This window comes from Mixophyes fleayi, chromosome 2, assembly GCF_038048845.1.
Source record: "Mixophyes fleayi isolate aMixFle1 chromosome 2, aMixFle1.hap1, whole genome shotgun sequence".
NCBI classification, from domain to species: Eukaryota; Metazoa; Chordata; class Amphibia; order Anura; family Limnodynastidae; genus Mixophyes; species Mixophyes fleayi.
The window spans coordinates 359118508-359140482 of NC_134403.1; the positions used below are offsets into that span (position 1 = coordinate 359118508).

At 40.4% G+C, this 21975-nt stretch overlaps 1 protein-coding gene across 1 annotated transcript in view; it reads left to right on the forward strand.

Annotated features, from left to right (window-relative positions):
- DOP1B (DOP1 leucine zipper like protein B) overlaps nucleotides 1-21975 on the forward strand; it is a 91343-nt gene that overhangs the window by 26250 nt on the left and 43118 nt on the right. Inside the window, exons 3-12 of the mRNA XM_075197228.1 lie at nucleotides 4123-4304; nucleotides 5281-5451; nucleotides 8318-8507; nucleotides 9934-10032; nucleotides 12604-12727; nucleotides 15444-15553; nucleotides 16597-16711; nucleotides 17569-17689; nucleotides 18343-18462; nucleotides 19178-19277. Coding sequence (XP_075053329.1) covers nucleotides 4123-4304; nucleotides 5281-5451; nucleotides 8318-8507; nucleotides 9934-10032; nucleotides 12604-12727; nucleotides 15444-15553; nucleotides 16597-16711; nucleotides 17569-17689; nucleotides 18343-18462; nucleotides 19178-19277 — 1332 coding nt within the window. The remainder of the gene's footprint in view (nucleotides 1-4122; nucleotides 4305-5280; nucleotides 5452-8317; nucleotides 8508-9933; nucleotides 10033-12603; nucleotides 12728-15443; nucleotides 15554-16596; nucleotides 16712-17568; nucleotides 17690-18342; nucleotides 18463-19177; nucleotides 19278-21975) is intronic.

Below are 21975 nucleotides of genomic sequence, written 5' to 3' on the forward strand. Positions count from 1 at the left end.
GGGGGCGGGGCCATAATGGGGCACACAATGTCACTAATCCCTGTCCCCTTCGTTTAATTGACAGCGCTGCCCAGGATTCGGGAGAATTTCTTGCTCTCCTGGGAATCCGGGAGTCTCCCCGGGAGAGTAGGTAACTATGAAGAAAAACACGTACCTTAGAGATGGCCAAACCTTAAATCAGACGCTGCTGTGTGCACTCAAGCTTGGCACCCCCTTACTGTACGTTGACCATGTTCATACGCCCCTCCCCGTTTTGGCCCTAAATTCATCCCAAGTGTCCTCTTGCACTCTGAGATGAATGGCATCCACTTGCATTCACTGGTGTATATTTCTTTTCTGAGCATGCGCTGAGCAATTTAACACAAACTACGACACATATTGGCATTCACCTTCCTGTGTTTAGTGACCACGGCGGTTACGTACTCTATTGCCGAGACTTCTGCAAGTGGGAGCAGTGCAGGAATTGTGAGCCGTTACTTGTGATTTCATGTAGGGAGTATCTGGCAGAATGCAGCTAGCACAGGTAATAAAACACATTGGTTAATGTATCAAACTTTCTAAAAAAAAAAAGGAAAAGTGGAGGTTTTGCCCATAGCAACCAATCAAATTCTAGCTATCATTTTCAAGAATGTACTGGATACACGATAGCTAGAATCTGATTGGTTGTTATGGGCAACTCCACTTTTTCAGATGGTTTGATAAATCTACCCCGTTGTGTGATATTTCATACTACTCTCCTTATTTTTGGCTGCAAATTTAGATAATCTACTGTGGACTGAACACTACTGTTCTGACTCTAGGGCAAAGCCAGACTAGGACAAAAATCTAGCCCTAGCGTACAAAGTACAACCTCCCACATTCATGTACACTGCCGAATCCCAATTTATTCATTCAGAAGCATTTATCATTTAGTAGGCAGCTCAAGGCTGTATCTCTGTATTAATGTCACCAGTATAGAAGTGGGTGTGAAATACAAAGTGCTGTTGACACAATCCAAGGGGTATTTCTAAACTGCGGGTTTGAAAAAGTGGAGATGTTGCCTATAGCAACCAATCAGATTCTAGCTGTCATTTTGTAGAATGTACTAAATAAATGATAACTGGAATCTGATTGGTTGCTATAGACAACACCTCCACTTTTTCCAACCTGCAGTTTAGTAAATATACCCTCAAGACTATCTTACTAAAAATATGTCTGTGAGGCTGAATGAGGGTGATGTGTCCCATTATAAGCAATGTTTGGGAACTGGGAGCTGCCCTCTGATGCTTATTATGGGCTCCTAAGAATAGCTGAGAAATAAATTAATGAAAAATATATTGTTGCATTGTGAGTTATGATGTGAGATTTTGTTTTCCCCCAAAAATTCCCCGTTATAAATAAAATGATCGCGATGGAACAGAGACACTCAGTGGTCAATTTTTCAATAGCAACAGAAATAATTGCTTTGATTAAATAAGGAAGGACATGACATAACCTTGTTTTATACGTTTGCTAGGAACCATTGATTATAAGCAGCCACGTGGTGCCTCGTGCCTCTCTTTTTCCTAGTGAATTGATAGGCTAAATATTGGTTCATCCAACAAAATGTCTGCCTCCACGTTAACTTGTGGCAACCAGCACAGGCTTCTGTAAATAGACTGTGTAAATAATGCCTCAAGGTGACATTATAAAACAAAAGGGAAGAGGGAGCTTAGTACGCCTTGTAGCTTTCATTTCTGAGTATTTCTGGGTGTGTAGTCACCAGGTACAGTGAATGTCCTCATCCGGAGCACTTGTGACAGAAAGGCAATGTGAATTCTTTATGGTTTGTTTACATTGTACTGACACGCTGGCATACTAGGTCATGTGACTCCAGCTTATATGACCGAACCAAATGCTTTATTCCTGTTTACAGTTGTCTACTAGTGCAGCTTCCTCGCACCTAACTGTGATACTCCTCACTAAAATGACACTTAAAAGTAATAAAACATTATTTCTGTTGTGGTGTGTATATGGTATTTTTCATGGCATTTTATTCATGGTGTGGGCAGCACCGTGGCTCAGTGGTTAGCACTTCTGCCTCACGGCACTGGGGTCATGCGTTTTGACTCCGGATCATGGCCTTATCTGTGTGGAGTTTGTATGTTTGCCTGGGTTTCCTCCGGGTGCTCTGGTTTCCTCCCACACTCCAAAAACATACTGGTAGGTTAATTGTCAACTGACAAAATTAACCCTAGTTTGTGTGTGTTTAGACTGTAAGCTCCAATGGTGTTAATGTCAAAATATATATATTCTCTGTACAGCGCTCTAGAATTGGTGGTGCTATATAAATAAATAGATGATGATGATAATGTATATTTATTCAGAAAAGCAATGTGCTCCTCAAATAATAATCCACATCCAAATTTTGATAATGCATTGTGTACAGATGGCAATTTGCCTGATATTGCAGGCAATGTGCGTGGCTCAAAAACAACTGCAATGCCAGATGATAATCCTGTCAAAATCAAAAGAATTGTTATCTACAGGATATATTGTGGCTTGTTGGTGAGGTCGGAAGGAAGTAAGAGAGTATATAAAATACGGACATACAAGGTAGACAAAATAAGTGTATACGTGAAAACAAAAGTTTGGGAGCATTGTTCCTATCTAGTGGTTTGAATGTTCATATATAGACTAATAAGTCTGACTATATTTTAATGATTTAAATAAAAAAAATCAGTGAAATAGCAGCTAGTCTTAGCTATCTTCCATTTGAGCTGTCTTTTTAATAATACATATATATATTTGCACACCTGCCACCATACCCAGTTGGAAATTTGGTACAAAATAGACCATACTCCAGGGGGTAAATGTATCAAGCTGAGCGTTTTCCGGCGGGTTTGAAAAGTGGAGATGTTGTCTATAGCAACCAATCAGATTCTAGTTATCATTTTGTAGAATGTACTAAATAAATGAATCTGATTGGTTTTTCAAACCCGCCGGAAAACTCTCATCTTGATACATTTACCCCGTGATGTTCCAAAACCATGGATATTTCAGCTGCTGAAAATTGGGACCTGCTCAAGGAAATCGGGAAAGTTGTCAGACATGTATATCCCACTTTACCCACCTGTTCCTACCTGGGCATATTGGTATCATTCACCTGTGAAATGTCAGACATGTTAGTAGTTGTCACTGAATTAGATAAGGTAATGTGAATGAAAGACTTCTCTTGCAGTTAATGTTTAAAAGCAAATGAAATACTGATTGCTGAAATTCTATATTTTATTCTAGCATTTATTAAATACCAAAATGCACTAATATGGATATGTATAAAAACAGCTTGTGATGCTCTAAAAATTTGGAACTGTCTTCTCGATGCATGGCCGGGAAAAAGTACAGTTTTGCGTGTACAAGTTTTAATATAAATAGTAAACGTACAAGATGAAAAAGAATGTGTCACTCAGATCCGGGTGTACATGTGCTTTATTAATAAAGGAACACTCCCAGTTAAAATAAAGTTTAACTGAGCTGCTCCTTTGCCTAAGTGGAGCCCGGGAAGTGCACGTTGAAGCAGTTTGTCCTACGGTTAAGCGATATCCACCCGAATAGGGGTGCGAGATTGGGTTGTGACCTCGCTATTGGTCTGAGCAGTTACATCCCTATAGGCTGTGCATGCAGCAAAGGCTTGTGCCAACGTATTAATAGGGTAGACCACCTGTCTCTGCTAAGATAGAGTTTAACGTTAACATATAAATGGGGCTGGCTCCTTTAAATGGGGCGCTCCAAAATGCATTGTTATTTAAATATGTGACATTTAAGTACAGCACTCAGGATTATTTTACTAACATTGCATTTAGGTGGAAATTTGCACCACACTAATCAGAGAATTGCTTTCATTGTCTAACTCACTGAGTCTGGACAGATACAAGCTAAATGCTGATTGGTTGGTGGAGACAGTGCAAATTTGCACAGCAGTAGAATGTTCGTAAACATCCCACAATTATAAATACAAAAAGATTGTTCTAGAACCTTTTTTTTTAAGTTTACTCTGATTTTTTAATTTTACCGCCCTGCAAATTATGTTGGTGTTTAATCATATATTGAAATGTATATAAAAGCAGCACTGATTTAATGTTTTATTTATATATCTTTGTGCAGGCCCTGCAGAGTAACTGGAAGTACTGCTTACTACCAAGGCGTCTGATCATAAGCAAGAGATTAGCACAATGCCTTCACCCAGCGCTGCCAAGCGGGGTGCACCTGAAAGCTCTGGAGACCTACGAAATTATATTCAAGATAATAGGGACAAAATGGTTGTCCAGAGACCTCTTCCTGTACAGGTAAAATGCATTAGAGCGTTCTCCAAATGTTTAACTCTTAATGAGGGGTTTTATATCTTAACCCAATCAAAATTTACCTTTTATTATGAGCGATTTGTTTTCTAAACAAATCGCTCATAATATTTTATGTTAAATATCTTTTTATTTTAAGTGCAGTGTATATATGGAAAAGAATGTGACTATAGGGAGCAAACACCTTTTCTTCAAGATAAACCTTTCGGAATACACAGTATGTGCAAATGGTTTGAGTAGCAATCAAGTAGTTGAACAGAACTGTACCTGGCTACAACAACGGACCTCCGTGTTTCCCACTCATTGTCTTCAGAATGTTTCAGTGATGGCCGGCTACAAAAAGCTGCTATAGCCCATATTAAACAGTTCATTACATCATCATCATCATTTATTTATATAGCGCCACTAATTCCGCAGCGCTGTACAGAGAACTCACTCACATCAGTCCCTGCCCCATTGGGGCTTACAATCTAAATTCTCTAACATACACACACACACAGACAGACATTGACTAGGGTCAATTTTAATAGCAGCCAATTAACCTACTGGTATGTTTTTGAGTGTGGGAGGAAACCGGAGCACCTGGAGGACACCCACGTAAACACGGGGAGAACATACAAACTCCACACAGATAAGTTGACAGTATATTGCAGTATTATGTCGCCAAAACTACCAATATGTCTGTTAATGCCCCTTTCAGAATCAATAGGATCAGAAGACCGCAATAGGTCTATGTGTGACGTACAGAAACAAACAGCCAGATCTCATCCTCTTTCCACGTGTGGTAACATTGAAAGATGATTCCGTCACTGACTGCCCTCTACTATGACATATACTAATATATTTTTAGTGTAGTTTACTTGTACTCACACAGACCTAGTTTTTCGGTACAAGGTATATTGGAATTCTGGTCAGGTTTTGTATTTCAACTTTTTTTAATCCTCTGTCTTTTGTGTCTCTGAAGCTCGGGTCTGTTCCCACTGCTGTCACATGCAGCCATGTCTGTGAAGCCCATACTGCTTGGTCTGTACGAGACTTACTTCCTACCTCTCCAGAGGTCCCTGCTGCCAAGTCTCCAAGCATTCATCACTGGCTTACTCCCGGGTCTGGAAGAGGGGTCTGAGATTTATGACAGGTAGGAATATAAATACATTTATTTCTTTGTCACCAGGGAGAGAACATCAAAACTGCACCACAGTCTGTGTCTGTCACTCCTAACTTAGTTCTACGCTGCCGCTGTCCTGTGGTCTCTGTGTCTGTCACTCCTTACTACACTGCTGATATCCTGTGGTCTCTGTGTCTGTCACTCCTTACTACGCTGCCGCTATCCTGTGGTCTCTGTGTCTGTCACTCCTTACTACGCTGCCACTGTCCTGTGGTTTCTGTGTCTGTCACTCCCTACTACACTGCTGATATCCTGTGGTCTCTGTGTCTGTCACTCCTTACTACACTGCTGATATCCTGTGGTCTCTGTGTCTGTCACTCCTTACTACACTGCTGATATCCTGTGGTCTCTGTGTCTGTCACTCCTTACTACACTGCTGATAGCCTGTGGTCTCTGTGTCTGTCACTCCTTACTACACTGCTGCTGTCCTGTGGTCTCTGTGTCTGTCACTCCTTACTACACTGCTGCTGTCCTGTGGTCTCTGTGTCTGTCACTCCTTACTACACTGCTGCTGTCCTGTGGTCTGTGTCTGTCACTCCTTACTACACTGCCGCTGTCCTGTGGTCTGTGTCTGTCACTCCTTACTACACTGCCGCTGTCCTGTGGTCTCTGTGTCTGTCACTCCTTACTACACTGCCGCTGTCCTGTGGTCTCTGTGTCTGTCACTCCTTACTACACTGCTGCTGTCCTGTGGTCTCTGTGTCTGTGACTCCTTACTACGCTGCTTCTGTCCTGTGGTCTCTGTGTCTGTCACTCCTTACTACGCTGCTGTCCTGTGGTCTCTGTGTCTGTCACTCCTTACTACACTGCTGCTGTCCTGTGGTCTCTGTGTCTGTCACTCCTTACTACACTGTTACTGTCCTGTGGTCTCTGTGTCTGTCACTCCTTACTACACTGCTGCTGTCCTGTGGTCTCTGTGTCTGTCACTCCTTACTACACTGCTACTGTGCTGTGGTCTCTGTGTCTGTCACTCCTTACTACACTGCTGTCCTGTGGTCTCTGTGTCTGTCACTCCTTACTACACTGCTGCTGTCCTGTGGTCTCTGTGTCTGTCACTCCTTACTACACTGCTGCTGTCCTGTGGTCTCTGTGTCTGTCACTCCTTACTACGCTGCTTCTATCCTGTGGTCTCTGTGTCTGTCACTCCTTACTACGCTGCTGTCCTGTGGTCTCTGTGTCTGTCACTCCTTACTACACTGCTGCTGTCCTGTGGTCTCTGTGTCTGTCACTCCTTACTACGCTGCTGTCCTGTGGTCTCTGTGTCTGTCACTCCTTACTACACTGTTACTGTCCTGTGGTCTCTGTGTCTGTCACTCCTTACTACACTGTTACTGTCCTGTGGTCTCTGTGTCTGTCACTCCTTACTACACTGCTGCTGTCCTGTGGTCTCTGTGTCTGTCACTCCTTACTACACTGCTACTGTGCTGTGGTCTCTGTGTCTGTCACTCCTTACTACACTGCCGCTGTCCTGTGGTCTCTGTGTCTGTCACTCCTTACTACGCTGCTGTCCTGTGGTCTCTGTATCTGTCACTCCTTACTACACTGTTACTGTCCTGTGGTCTCTGTGTCTGTCACTCCTTACTACACTGTTACTGTCCTGTGGTCTCTGTGTCTGTCACTCCTTACTACACTGCTGCTGTCCTGTGGTCTCTGTGTCTGTCACTCCTTACTACACTGCTACTGTGCTGTGGTCTCTGTGTCTGTCACTCCTTACTACACTGCTGCTGTCCTGTGGTCTCTGTGTCTGTCACTCCTTACTACGCTGCTGTCCTGTGGTCTCTGTGTCTGTCACTCCTTACTACACTGTTACTGTCCTGTGGTCTCTGTGTCTGTCACTCCTTACTACACTGTTACTGTCCTGTGGTCTCTGTGTCTGTCACTCCTTACTACACTGCTACTGTGCTGTGGTCTCTGTGTCTGTCACTCCTTACTACACTGCTGCTGTCCTGTGGTCTCTGTGTCTGTCACTCCTTACTACACTGCTGCTGTCCTGTGGTCTCTGTGTCTGTCACTCCTTACTACGCTGCTGTCCTGTGGTCTCTGTGTCTGTCACTCCTTACTACACTGTTACTGTCCTGTGGTCTCTGTGTCTGTCACTCCTTACTACACTGTTACTGTCCTGTGGTCTCTGTGTCTGTCACTCCTTACTACACTGTTACTGTCCTGTGGTCTCTGTGTCTGTCATTCCTTACTACACTGTTACTGTCCTGTGGTCTCTGTGTCTGTCACTCCTTACTACACTGCTGCTGTCCTGTGGTCTCTGTGTCTGTCACTCCTTACTACACTGTTACTGTCCTGTGGTCTCTGTGTCTGTCACTCCTTACTACACTGCTGCTGTCCTGTGGTCTCTGTGTCTGTCACTCCTTACTACACTGCTACTGTGCTGTGGTCTCTGTGTCTGTCACTCCTTACTACACTGCTGTCCTGTGGTCTCTGTGTCTGTCACTCCTTACTACACTGCCGCTGTCCTGTGGTCTCTGTGTCTTTCACTCCTTACTACACTGCTACTGTGCTGTGGTCTCTGTGTCTGTCACTCCTTACTACACTGCTGTCCTGTGGTCTCTGTGTCTGTCACTCCTTACTACACTGCTGATATCCTGTGGTCTCTGTGTCTGTCACTCCTTACTACACTGCTACTGTGCTGTGGTCTCTGTGTCTGTCACTCCTTACTACACTGCTGTCCTGTGGTCTCTGTGTCTGTCACTCCTTACTACACTGCTGCTGTCCTGTGGTCTCTGTGTCTGTCACTCCTTACTACACTGCCGCTGTCCTGAGACTTGTCGTGGCAGCAAAAATATCAAGGTAATTGATTTTCATGTACTTTCCGATTTCTCAGGACTGATGCATTAGTTCAGAAACTGTCCCTGGTGGTTGGACAAGAAGTGTTCTACAGCTCCCTCTGGGGCAGCGTCCTTGTCAGCAGCTCCATCCGACTCCCGGCCTCTCTGTTTGTGGTCAGTCACATCAATAGAGACGTAGAGGCTAAAGAGCAGAGCTACATGCTGGGAAACGACAAGCAGTTGGCTGTGAGTATGCAGGGTCATGTGATGTCATTTACAGGAATGTCCACGAATGTGGACATTCCATAAGGCTGGCTCCTCCTCTTCTTGGCCGTATGCAGTGGAGGCTGAGCAAGCAGCCTATCAATTCAGTGGGAACCAGTGACATCACTGAGGCATAAAATGCAGCCTATCAAATATCTAGAACCGAGGGACATCACTAATACACCAGTTATATCACTGATTTCATTGGTTCCTAGTTCTATTTGTTTTGCTAAACCTGCATATTAGGACAAATGTCTTTTTATTTAATGGACACGGATTATGGGGAAGCAGGAAACAATAGGTTTGTGTGTTTATGGGTTTATAAACCTCTTTTTGGCATAGGGATAATCTAATTATTGCTGCATGTAATAAGTAAAATGCAATTATTTAATTTATATGTGTGAAAGTAGTTTAATGGAACTTTCCAATTTACATGTATAGTAGATAATTTTTGTGTTGATGCCTGTAGGTATTTCAACCTATACATTACAATATTTGCAACACTTGACTACAGCTACAGTGAGGGCCATAGGTCATCAGAAGAAGACTCCGTTAATAAGTACATGCATTTCAAAGTGGAACCAACACCCCTGCCCCAAAATATATTTTCCTTGAATGTTAGAGCCATCATCATTTTATTTATATAGCGCCACCAATTCTGCAGCGCTGTACAGAGATTATCAGTCTCTGCCCCCATTGGAGCTTACAGTCTAAATTTCCTAATACAAACACACATACTAGGGTTAATTTTGTCAGCAGCCAATTCACCTACATGTTTTTAAAGTGTGGGAGGAAACTGGAGCACCCGGAAGAAACCCACGCAAACATTGCTCAATACATGCTGTCATATTTCTGTCAATATCTATTCCACATGCCAGGAATTGTATTAATAATTAAACAGCGCTATTAATAGGCATCTGTTTTCCAGTCACCTCTTTAACTGTTTAGGTATAAAACGCACTTCCTAGAATTGCTTTCAGTCTATGTATAGCACGGTATCGCCCAATATGAAAGAAGATGGAGATGCCCAAAAAAAGTATTTTTTTATTTTATTTTAGGACAGTTCTTAAAAAAATAAAGTCACCTTTAAATCAATAATCAAATAAATCCCCATATCTTAGTGACAGGTCCTCTTTAAAATCAGTGTTTTGTAGCTTAGATGCTTTTTACAGAAAGTAACATGTTTTTAATCGGCGTACAGTCCAACACGCATATAACTTCAAAGGCGTGAATACTGCACTTTATATACGGAGCGTTGTTTGCCGGGTATAAATCCAGTTATCACCGTTCCAGTTAGCCTGAGCCATCAGACAGTTTGTTTTTGATCCGGAGACGTTAGGGACCAATGGTTAGTCCCTAGAGATCTAGTCGTCATACACTAACTCACGTATCTTTATGTTCCCTACAGATAAAATCTCTCTGCGTTTCAGTAATGGACTCAAATGTTCTCGTCCAGAGGAACACACTGGAAATCCTGCTCTATTTCTTCCCATTCCACACGAGCCTGGTAAGTAGAGATACTCACTGAACCCACGTGAACTGGTTTTTGATCTGGATTACCTTCGTGCTTTGGTTTTGACAAAACTGCCCTCGCGTGTTTTTGGTTTTGGATTTTTTAGAAAAAATCCTAAAATATGCTAAAATCACATAATTTTGCTCTTTTTTTTTCCTACTTTATTATTAACCTCAATAACACTAATTTCAAGTAATTTGCCGTCAATTTTGACCACCTCACAGATCACAATATTATTTTCATACACTTTCGGACAAATACTGCAGCGACCTGGCTGGATGGTAAGCGACAGAGCAATGACACAAACACACGGCAGTTCCTAGCACATCTAGGACACATTGGCGCACAGCAGTGGCAGAAAAGAAAAATGGCGGTCCGCCCTCCCTCCCACTTTCCGTGATGTTGGATCTTAAAAAGGAATCCAAAACTCCCGAGATCCAACGACGTCACGATGACGTTTTGGCTCGTTTTCAGTTCCGAGGGCGCGAGACACTCTGCTCGGTACTCAGATCCTCTAAGTTCGGGTGTGAACCGAGCCTGAGCATCTCTACTGGTAAGAGTAAGAGAATGGGGCAGATGAAGTATTTTACCAGACAGTCTGAACCAGTTTATCCAATCTAAGGCATATTGGAGGAAGTGCTGGACAGCTTGGGATGAGCATTTAGGGTACTATATAACAATCTCTTTTGGTGTATTCATTCATGAGGCAGTTATAGCTTTTATCCTAGTGAAAATGTCTATTCAAGATAACGCTTACAGTTCAGTCCTCCCGCTGCATCATCCAGCTCTGCTTGTGCTGAATATGTTTGTCATCCTTTGACAACTCTCTACGCGGGACTGTTGTCAACAAGCACCCTGCGCTATCACCCTACAAATAGTTTACACTGTGATTGCATCGGTGCTCAGTGCACGTCACACTTAAAGTTACTAAAGATATGGACTGTATGGTTACACCTAATAGTATAGCCTAATGAACAGCAATGAGTGCTGTTGTTAAGAACAACGAAAAATATGCAATTTGTGAACACTGAGCCCTACTGTAAAAATATTGTACTTTCTTGTAGTATTTCGCCCCTTGCTGAAAACGTCAGTATCCCAAGCCCGATCGGACCTGGAGACAAGCGAAATTTTCCGAACTGCTCAACGTATCTTTGCCTTGTTCCACATTTAGCTGTAAAGTTTTGTACGTCTCACCGGCAGAAGTTTAGCCATAAGTATTCACAGTCCAACCTCAATCGCACCACACAGCAGAATGAATTGAGCATCGTTATTCCACCTCTGTTCGTAGACTATTCATTCTACTAGTGCGAATTTACAAGTACAGTGTGGAATGGCGTCCACGAAATGTCCAGGCAGAAACATCAATCGCAGATTGCTCTGCACCTCTGTGAATTGGCCTGTTCTGCCGTTAAACACTAATCACGTGATATGTTGTCATCTCTGTACTGTATGACCTAGTTCAGGCAATGCGGTACTAATCCAGCCTTGTGCTGTGTCCTCATGTTCTGTTCTTGCTCTGATGTAGTGCAGAACGGTTACAAAGAGTTAAAAATAGTTAAACAATCCCATCCACGGTCACTTACTAGCGCTAAATGAATAAACTCTGCTGTATGTTGAACCCACTTCTTACTGGTTATATCAGACAACTAATCAGATACATTGGAAATGGTTCAAACTAGTTCCCCCCATTTCCCAGGTAACTAGTTACCTGCTCTCACTTATTTATTTTATTTCTGGATAGAGATAATGAATAGGGGGGGGGGGTTGTTCTTGGCTCCATTTCTTTAGATTTTTATATTTTTTTAAAACTTTATTTGTTTTGCTCTGTCAGGAATCCACAACAGATTGAGGACAAGGGGCCTGATTCATTAAGGATCTTAACTGAAGAAACTTCTTATTTTAGTCTCCTGGACAAAACCATGTTACAATGCAAGGGGTGCAAATTAGTTTTCTGTTTTGCACATAAGTTAAATACTGACTGTTTTTTCATGTAGCACACAAATACTTGATAGCTTATTTGTCCACTGAAATTTAAAGTTGATATTTGTGTGCTACATGAAAAAACAGGCAGCATTTAACTTATGTGCAAAACAGAAAACTAATTTACAACCCTTGCATTGTAACATGGTTTTGTCCAGGAAACTAAAATAAGAAACTTCTTCATTTAAGATCTTTAATGAATCAGGCCCAAGGATGTTGGTGTCTTTGCGAGTTAAGTCACAGCCGTTGTGACTTCAGTGCAATATTAGGTTGATGGCGCTTTCCTCCGCCCCCTTACATTGCTGATAAGTAAGATAGGCCACATTGGTTGTAGACAGGGGCATTGTGTCCTGATTGGTCGAGATGATCACTGAACAAATGGATTATCTGCCCGGCTTGGTCAAGGTTCCGTTCTATCTTATCTTAATGACGCCAATTGATTGTGATGTTCCTGATTGGCCGATGACTTGGCCATGTGCATGGACATCTCTACATTGTTTTAGAACATTGTTGGGGTCGTGTTAGCATTGTATCTGCCAGATATTGTCCTGTTGTGACTGTGAATTTGATGATCTCTCTCTGTAGGAACCCAGTGACTGTCCTATGTCGCTCCCCCGGCAGGATCTCATCCACATCCTGTCCTCAGCCACACAGACGGTTCTGAGACGAGACATGTCACTAAACAGGAGGTTATTCGCCTGGTTACTAGGTAGGTGGCTACTAGGTAGGTGGCAGGGAGTCAGAGAGCTCTGTGATATTGTTTACTTGTATGGAGAGTTCCTGTGTTCTATTTAGCACTGCATTGTTTTCTCTGTTTTACACCTGTCATCTTACCCCCCAGCTGTTTCGATTTCAGGGGACTATCCGGCGGGCCGACTTGTGGGGGTTGGGAGGTATGTCCCCGCTCACAATGATGAGGTAGACACAGCAATTCAAGGGTGTTATATGGGGGTTGGTGGTCTAGCACTTCAGAAGCACTAGACACGCTCCCTGGGATGTGGCCACGCCCATTGCGATATGGTCACGCCCCTAACATAACGCTGTCACTCCACCTTTTTGGATGGGGCATATTCCTTTCCCGATTTTAGGATTTTTATTTGTTGTGATATATGCCTCATTTTAATACCTCAGGAAAAAAACCATATGACAATGGAGTCTGCTTGTATTTTACAATGATTATTTTATTTTGTTAGTCTTGTACTGAAATTAAGGTTTGTTTATGGTGAGACCATTTCATTTCCACTACAAGAAAATATTCTCACTGTGAAAATGATGATTATCAATGGTGCATCAGTTCTAGTTAATTGTGCTGTAATTATTGATCCTACATTGATCCCTCATATCTTGTACCACTATGCACTGTACTGTGTTACTATATGCCTTAGCGAAAACATAGAGGAATTAGCAGGTGCAATGGTGGGAAAAAGTTTTTGCCCCCTTCCTGAATTCTTCTATTTTTGCATATTTGTCGCACTTAATTGTTCCAGATCTTCAAATATATTTGAATATAAGACAAAGACAACCTGAGTAAGCACAAAATATAGTTTTTAAATGGTCATTTTCATTTATTAAAGGAAACAAGTTATCCAACACCAACTGGCCCTGTGTGAAATAGTAATTGCCCCCTTAGTTACTCATTCTACCAGTGAACCAAATTGTGTGTATTCTAAATTAACCCAATTATCAATTTAATCTGGCGTGGTTACTGCCAGCCCTAGTGAATCTAAACATCAATTACATAGAACATTTCCAACAAGTTGGCTAAAAGATCTGAACAAACAGCAGCACAGTGGCCTAGTGGTTAGCACTTCTGCCTCACAGCACTGGGGTCATGAGTTCGATTCCCGACCATGGCTTTACCTGTGTGGAGTTTGTATGTTCTACCTGTGTTTGCCTGGGTTTCCTCCGGGTACTCCGGTTTCCTCCCACACTCCAAAAACATACTGGTAGGTTAATTGGCTGCTATCAAAATTGACCCTAGTCTCTCCCTCTCTGTCTGTCTGTGTCTGTGTCTGTGTGTGAGTGTCTGTCTATATTAGGAAATTTAGACTGTAAGCTCCAATGGGGCAGGGACTGATGTGAATGAGTTCTCTGTACAGCGCTGTGGAATTAGTGGCGCTATATAAATAAATGATGATGATGATGAAACAGCACAGTCTTCTGCTATCAACAGAAATTCCAGAAGAGATAAGAAAGAATGTTATTGAAATATATCTGGAAAGGGTTACAAAGCCATGTCTAAGGCTCTAGGACTCTAGCGAACCACAGTTAGAGCTTTTATCTACAAGTGGAGAACACTTGGAACAGTTGTGAATTTTCCCAGGAGTGACCGGCCCACCAACATTCCTCCTAGAGCGCATCCACGACTCATCCAGGAAGTCACAAAAGAACCCAGATGAACATCTAAGGATCTGCAGACCTCACTCGCCTCAGTTAATGTCAGCATTCATGAGTCCACAATGGAGACTGGGCAAAAATGGTATCCATGGGAGAGTTGCAAGGTGAAAACCATTGCTAACCAAGAGGAACATATTTGCCAAATAACACATTGATGACCCCCAAGCCATTTGGACTAATGTTCTGTGGACTGATGAGTAAGAAATTGAACTTTTTTGAGGACATGGGTCCTGTTACAGCTGACGTCAAGCTAACACAGCATTCACCCAGTCAGACATGGTGGTGGTACCGTGATGGTGTGAGGTTGCGTTGCTGCCTCAGTACCTGGCCGACCAGCCATAATTGTCAGAATCATGAATTCTGCTCTCTACCAGGAAATTCTGCAGGAGAATGTCCAGCCATCAGTCCGTGATCTGAAGCTCAAGCGCAATCGGGTTATGCGGCAGGACAACGACTCGAAGCACAAAAGCAAGTCCAACTCTGAATGTCTCAAAAGAAACAAAATGAAGGTTTTGGAGTGGCCTAGTCAAAGTCCTGACTTGAATCCAGTTGAGATGCTGCGGCAGGACCTTAGAGATCCAGTTCATGCTCGGAAACCTTCCAATGTGGCTGAATTAAAGCAATTCTGCAGAGAAGTGTGGGACAAAATTCCTCCACAGCGACGTGATAACCTGATCTCCAGACGCGTTTGGTTGCAGTTAATGCTGCTAAAGGTGCCACAACCAGTTATTACGTTTAGGCTGGCAATGAATTTTTCACATGGGTGATACAGGTATTGAATATCTTTATTCCTTTAATAAATGTTATGACCAAAACTGTATTTTGTGTACACTCAAGTTGTCTGTTTTATATTCAATTTTGTTTGAAGATTGAAGCAGAAGTGTGATAAATATGTAAAAATAGAAGAAATCAGGAAGGGGGCAAAAACTTTTTCACACCTCTATACTCCAGCGCACATTTACAGTCGGCTCAGAATTCTCTGGTTACATTACCATTTACGATGTTTAAACCCCATTTTGCCCGTGCAGGGTCTGACATTAAAGGGAGAGTTGTGGCTCCGCAACTGAAGGCGTCTGTGGGGGAAGAAGATTATTGCAACAGTTTTTTTGCAAAATACTCCAAAGATTTATTGATCCAAGTAAGTCTAACGTATATTCTCTGTTCCATTCACATTGTTATGTAAGTCACACGCAGCAAATATTATTTAGCAAAGCAGAGTATTTTTTTATTTTTTTTTATTTTCGGGGTATTTTTGTGCTTCCATTGTGCAAAGAAAAACTTCAGGAAATGTTTTGTTATATATATATATAGATAAACTCAGCACTCCCCCTGCTGGAGAAACTTTGCATAGCATTCCATTAGGAAAAAGTGGGCACATGTGAGTAGGTAAAAAAATCAGAACTTGTATTAATCACGTCTCCAAAATGCTCAACCAGTTTAAACAGGGACTATATGTCCAAAACACATCTCTTCATTGCTGATAAAGAATAAGGAAATAGCCTTGTAGTTTTCTATGTATTTCCATAATATGTCACATAAAACATTTCATTTTTTTCTATTCTCTTGTTTCCTGGGGCTGCAGTTGGGATCTCTGTAGTATCTTCATATCGCTTTACTCTGTGCTGACAGATATTCAGTAGCGCAAACTACACACCTACCAACAGTCCCAATCCCTGCAAGACAGAAACTGGTGTAACCTTCCCCCAAATGGGTGGGACGAGGGCATGGCCTGAATTTAAAGTGGATATTTCACCTACAAAACAACAGAGACAGCTGTTTTGTGGTCTGAAACAATACTCACGAGAATGCAGCTTATGAATTCATGAGGAACCAGTAACATCACACGAAGGGCTAAATGGTGTCATCGATTCCTAATGAATTGATTGGCTAAATATTGGACCAGCCCACAAAATGTCTGCATCCATTGTGTGTAGGTGACAGGTTCACTTTAAAAGAATAGAACACAGAAGAAATGTTTATCTAGTTAATGCAACCTGCTATGATTGCTGATTGGAATGTTGGGGTAATACTGAACACGCCCATTCCACGCGAGAACACGCCCAGATAATGTCCCTTATTTGTGAATTATCAGCCATTGTTCTCTTTTCTGATATTCGCAGATATACAACCTGTTTTCCTGTATCTATGGAGCTAAACTGGAATCTTTTCCTTTCCCTCCAGGCTCTAATGCAGATCTTACAGCAGAATATCCTGTACTCGGATTCCGAGCAGGGCCTACAGGTTTATCTGAAGCCTTTCCGGATCCTGGTCAGTCTCCTGGACAAGCCAGAGATAGGTACTGTGCACGGCCACCGAATAACATTATCTAATGTATGCATTAATTGGGAACACCATTTACTTCTTTTATTATTAAGCTGTATTGATAGCAGTTATATTATGCTGTGTAATTGGGGAAAATCCTATATAGTGACATGCGCGTATAAACCACAAAGGGGTGTGGTTTACCAGGAATGGGAGTGCCCTCAACTGAAATTTGTGTGTTTGGGGCGTGGCTTAAATGGTTCCAGTATTGTCGGAATGTATGTCAGCAAGTCTGGTAAATTGTTGAAAGAATGAATACAGTTTAAATATTATTATTTCTTCAAATAATTTTCTTTACACAAGTTGAAATAGATTTTACAGGGAATGTGTCTACCAATCTGACTTGTAGCTGTACATCCCAATATTCTGTGCACTTACACGTGTGTAAACCCAACCTCTCACTAAACAGGCACGAGTTAGAAACAATACGTAGGATATTAAAATGAAGACCTTTTACATTACTTAATATACTGTGGACTAGCTTGGAGCTGCCAGCCGTCAGGCCTCATACAGTAAGACGTGTTTTTGGGGAACCAGATGGGGGGTGTGGGTAGATGTGGGGCTACAGGAGATGAAGATCGGTCATCATTTATGTGAGGATAGATGGGAGCGGAAAATGGACAACTAGTAGGAGGTTGCAGTAGTTGAGATGGGAGATGAGTAGGGTAGAGTTCTAGTTGTCTCTTGAGTAAGAATGGGCACTATTCTGGTTGTATATCATAGGTGAAGATGGCAGGATTTAGAGATAGACGGAGGACTAAAGGAGAGACAAGGATGACATCTATGGACCTATGATAATGCACTATTTTCCATTCCCTGTTTTCCGGTCAGGTCCTCCGGTGGTGGGAGATTTGTTCTTGGAAGTGATCCGAGCCTTTTACGCGTACTGCAAGCATGCTCTCGGGACAGATATAAAGCTGAGCTATACTCAGGCTGGCGGCCAGCTCCTAAGGTATTAATAGCCACGCTGTACTCTTTCCTTTATAATTATCTGTTCGTTAATTGTATTTCATCGCATAGCCCTACTCATAGGAAACACAACTGAGATACTTCTGCCGCTTGGAGTACACTGTCACATATTACAGATTGTACTTCTCCTGGTCGATGCTTTGTTAAAAGGAGAATACTGTTTGGTTTTGTTATGTGTATATTTTATTTTTAACTCCAGTAGACTCGTTCTCCACAAGCAAATACAGCTGTTATACTTAGTGTAAGTTTTACGCGCTGAAGAAAGTAATATATCATTTACCCAGCTAATATGCATATTGACTATTTGCCCGGCTAAAATCCATTTGGGCCCATTTGCCTGGTAAAATGCGTTGGGCCCTATAGTAAAATGCGTTGGTGATTAATTGCTGATTAACATACAGGACATTGTTTGTTCAGTGATTACATTATATAATGTATACGGGTGTGCGGGTCGTTGAATATGCCGTGCCAGGTTGTACAATAACATTATGTTTATATGTTGTTGTTGTTGTTTTATGTACAATTGCTTATGCAACAAACAGATTAGCTTTTATGTCTTTATATATACAATTACTGAGCTTGTCTCTTGTCGCTACCCACATACTCATTTACTTTGTGTTATCTCCTGTTTTTCAGTGCAATTAAAGAAAACAAAAACGCCTCTGAAATAGTGAAAACGGTCAATCTACTGATCACATCTCTGAGCTCGGACTTCCTGTGGGATTACATGACCGTGTGTTTTGAGCAGAGCTTTAGGTATGTATACTATAGGGAAAATACATCTCACCGTGTCTGTCAGCTCCCGCGATTCATTAAGGAAAGTAAAGCTAAAAAAAAGTTTGCACCTGGGCAAAACCATGTTGCATGAGAGGAGGAGGAAAATTTTAAATGTGGGGACAGATTTATAGTTGGGGTTGAACATGTCCTAGATCAACTTTAAATTTCAGTGTAAAAATAAAGCTATCAAGTATTTGTGTCCTACATGAGAAAGCAGCCAGTATTTATGTTATGTGCAAAATAATAAACTAATTTGCACCCCTTGCATTGTAACATGGTTTGTCCCGGAGAAAACTTACTCATTGTTTTTGCCTTAATGAACCAGGACCAGAATCTGTATATTTCTTTGATAAGCGTGAATCATTTTATTCTCCATAGAAGTTATATTACAGGGGGTGTGTCTGTAATGTGCCATTTACTGGAATTTTCAGCTGGTCGCTGAAAGCAGCTACGTCCAATATAGCTCACCGAAAAGCCAAGTGTTGCATCCTATATACAGAATACATTTGATATTAAATTGTATTACATATCTTAATAATAAATGACTGATAAATTCATCATCTATCAGCATGCACTTGCTCTTGGTTTCTATCTACCGTAATTAACAACATGCGCTAATTAAATTACATGATGTCATGAAACGAGAGTTTGTTACCATAAAACTAATGAAATATTTATTTTGATGTATTCGTAGAAACAACGGGGGTTCCTCCGACGTGAAGTACGTGGGCCGAGCGCCCTCGGTTTCTGAGGTCTGCACTCTGCTGGTCTTCCTGCTGGATGTCATTCCTCTGGTACGGGAGCGCCGAGACCTTATTTGTGCTCTGCTCCATTCCTGCATTTATAGAAACACTAATAAGTCACTGTTTGCGCTTTATCACAATATGCGATAAAGAGGCTTAGTGACTCTCATCTAGTATGGGTATAAAATTGGTTACAGCCAAGGCATCGATGTGGTGTAGTCCCTACGTTCATACGTGTGTGTATATTCAATATCCAGACAGATACTCTGCAATAATACATTATCTGTGAGTTATGTGTGAGTAAGAGGAGTCTTTTCTTATACCGCTCCTCTGTCGCTAGTTAGCTGGAACCTGTATCCTAAATATATCTCTAAACCTGTACCAGGTGTGTCTATTTATATACTATTAGGCGGCAGTATTCTGCTCAAATTTGTTTTATGGTTTGAAAATCATAAATATCTGTTTAATGATTTATTTAGAATTTAAAAATAGTTATTTTTGTGTAAAAAAAAATAATTTGTCCTTTGCTGTCTTAAGAAAATAGACACATTTAATGTCATTCTATAGTGTATTATAATGTAGAGCTCTGATTCATTTACATAGTGTAGAGTCTATGTATTCTATTACATAGTGTATATACTGTGTGTTCTATTACATAGTGTATGGTCTGTGTATTCTATTATATACTGTATATTCTGTGTGTTCTATTACATAGTGTATGTACTGTGTGTTCTATTACACAGTGTACATTCTGTGTGTTCTATTACATAGTTTATAGTCTGTGTTGTATTACATAGTTTGTATATACTAAGTGTTCTATTACATAGTGTATATACTGTGCGTACTATTACATAGTGTATATACTGTGTATTCTGTTACATACTATATATTCTGTGTATTCTATTACATAATTTATATTCTGTGTCTTGTATTATATAGTGTATATACTGTTTGTTCTATTATATAGTGTATATACTGTGTGTTCTATTACATAGTGTATATACTGTGCGTTCCATTACAAAGTGTATATATTGTGCGTTCCATTACATAGTGTATATACTGTTCGTTCCATTACATAGTGTATATACTGTGTGTTCCATTACATAGTGTATATACTGTGTGTTCTATTACATAGTGTATATACTGAGTGTTCTATTACATAGTGTATATACTGTGCGTACTATTACATAGTGTATATACTGTGTATTCTGTTACATACTATATATTCTGTGTATTCTATTACATAATGTATATTCTGTGTCTTGTATTATATAGTGTATATACTGTTTGTTCTATTATATAGTGTATATACTGTGCGTTCCATTACAAAGTGTATATATTGTGCGTTCCATTACATAGTGTATATACTGTGTGTTCCATTACATAGTGTATATACTGTGTGTTCTATTACATAGTGTATATACTGAGTGTTCTATTACATAGTGTATATACTGTGTGTTCCATTACATAGTGTATATACTGAGTGTTCTATTACATAGTGTATATACTGTGTGTTCCATTACATAGTGTATATACTGAGTGTTCTATTACATAGTGTATATACTGTGTGTTCCATTACATAGTGTATATATTGTGTGTTCTATTACATAGTGTATATATTGTGTGTTCTATTACATAGTGTATATACTGTGTGTTCTATTACATAGTGTATATACTGTGTGTTGTATTATATAGTGTATATACTGTGTGTTCTATTACATAGTGTATATATTGTGTGTTGTATTATATAGTGTATATACTGTGTGTTCTATTACATAGTGTATATACTGTGTGTTCTAATACATAGTGTATATACTGTGTGTTCCATTACATAGTGTATATATTGTGCGTTCCATTACATAGTGTATATACTGTGCGTTCCATTACATGGGTGTATATACTGTGTGTTCTATTACATAGTGTATATACTGAGTGTTCTATTACATAGTGTATATACTGAGTGTTCTATTACATAGTGTATATACTGTGTGTTGTATTATATAGTGTATATACTGTGTGTTCTATTACATAGTGTATATACTGAGTGTTCTATTACATAGTGTATATACTGTGTGTTCTATTACATAGTGTATATACTGTGTGTTCCATTACATAGTGTATATACTGAGTGTTCTATTACATAGTGTATATACTGTGTGTTCCATTACATAGTGTATATACTGAGTGTTCTATTACATAGTGTATATACTGTGTGTTCCATTACATAGTGTATATATTGTGTGTTCTATTACATAGTGTATATACTGTGTGTTCTATTACATAGTGTATATACTGTGTGTTGTATTATATAGTGTATATACTGTGTGTTCTATTACATAGTGTATATATTGTGTGTTGTATTATATAGTGTATATACTGTGTGTTCTATTACATAGTGTATATACTGTGTGTTCTAATACATAGTGTATATACTGTGTGTTCCATTACATAGTGTATATATTGTGTGTTCTATTACATAGTGTATATACTGTGTGTTCTATTACATAGTGTATATACTGTGTGTTGTATTATATAGTGTATATACTGTGTGTTCCATTACATAGTGTATATACTGAGTGTTCTATTACATAGTGTATATACTGTGTGTTCCATTACATAGTGTATATATTGTGTGTTCTATTACATAGTGTATATACTGTGTGTTCTATTACATAGTGTATATACTGTGTGTTGTATTATATAGTGTATATACTGTGTGTTCTATTACATAGTGTATATACTGAGTGTT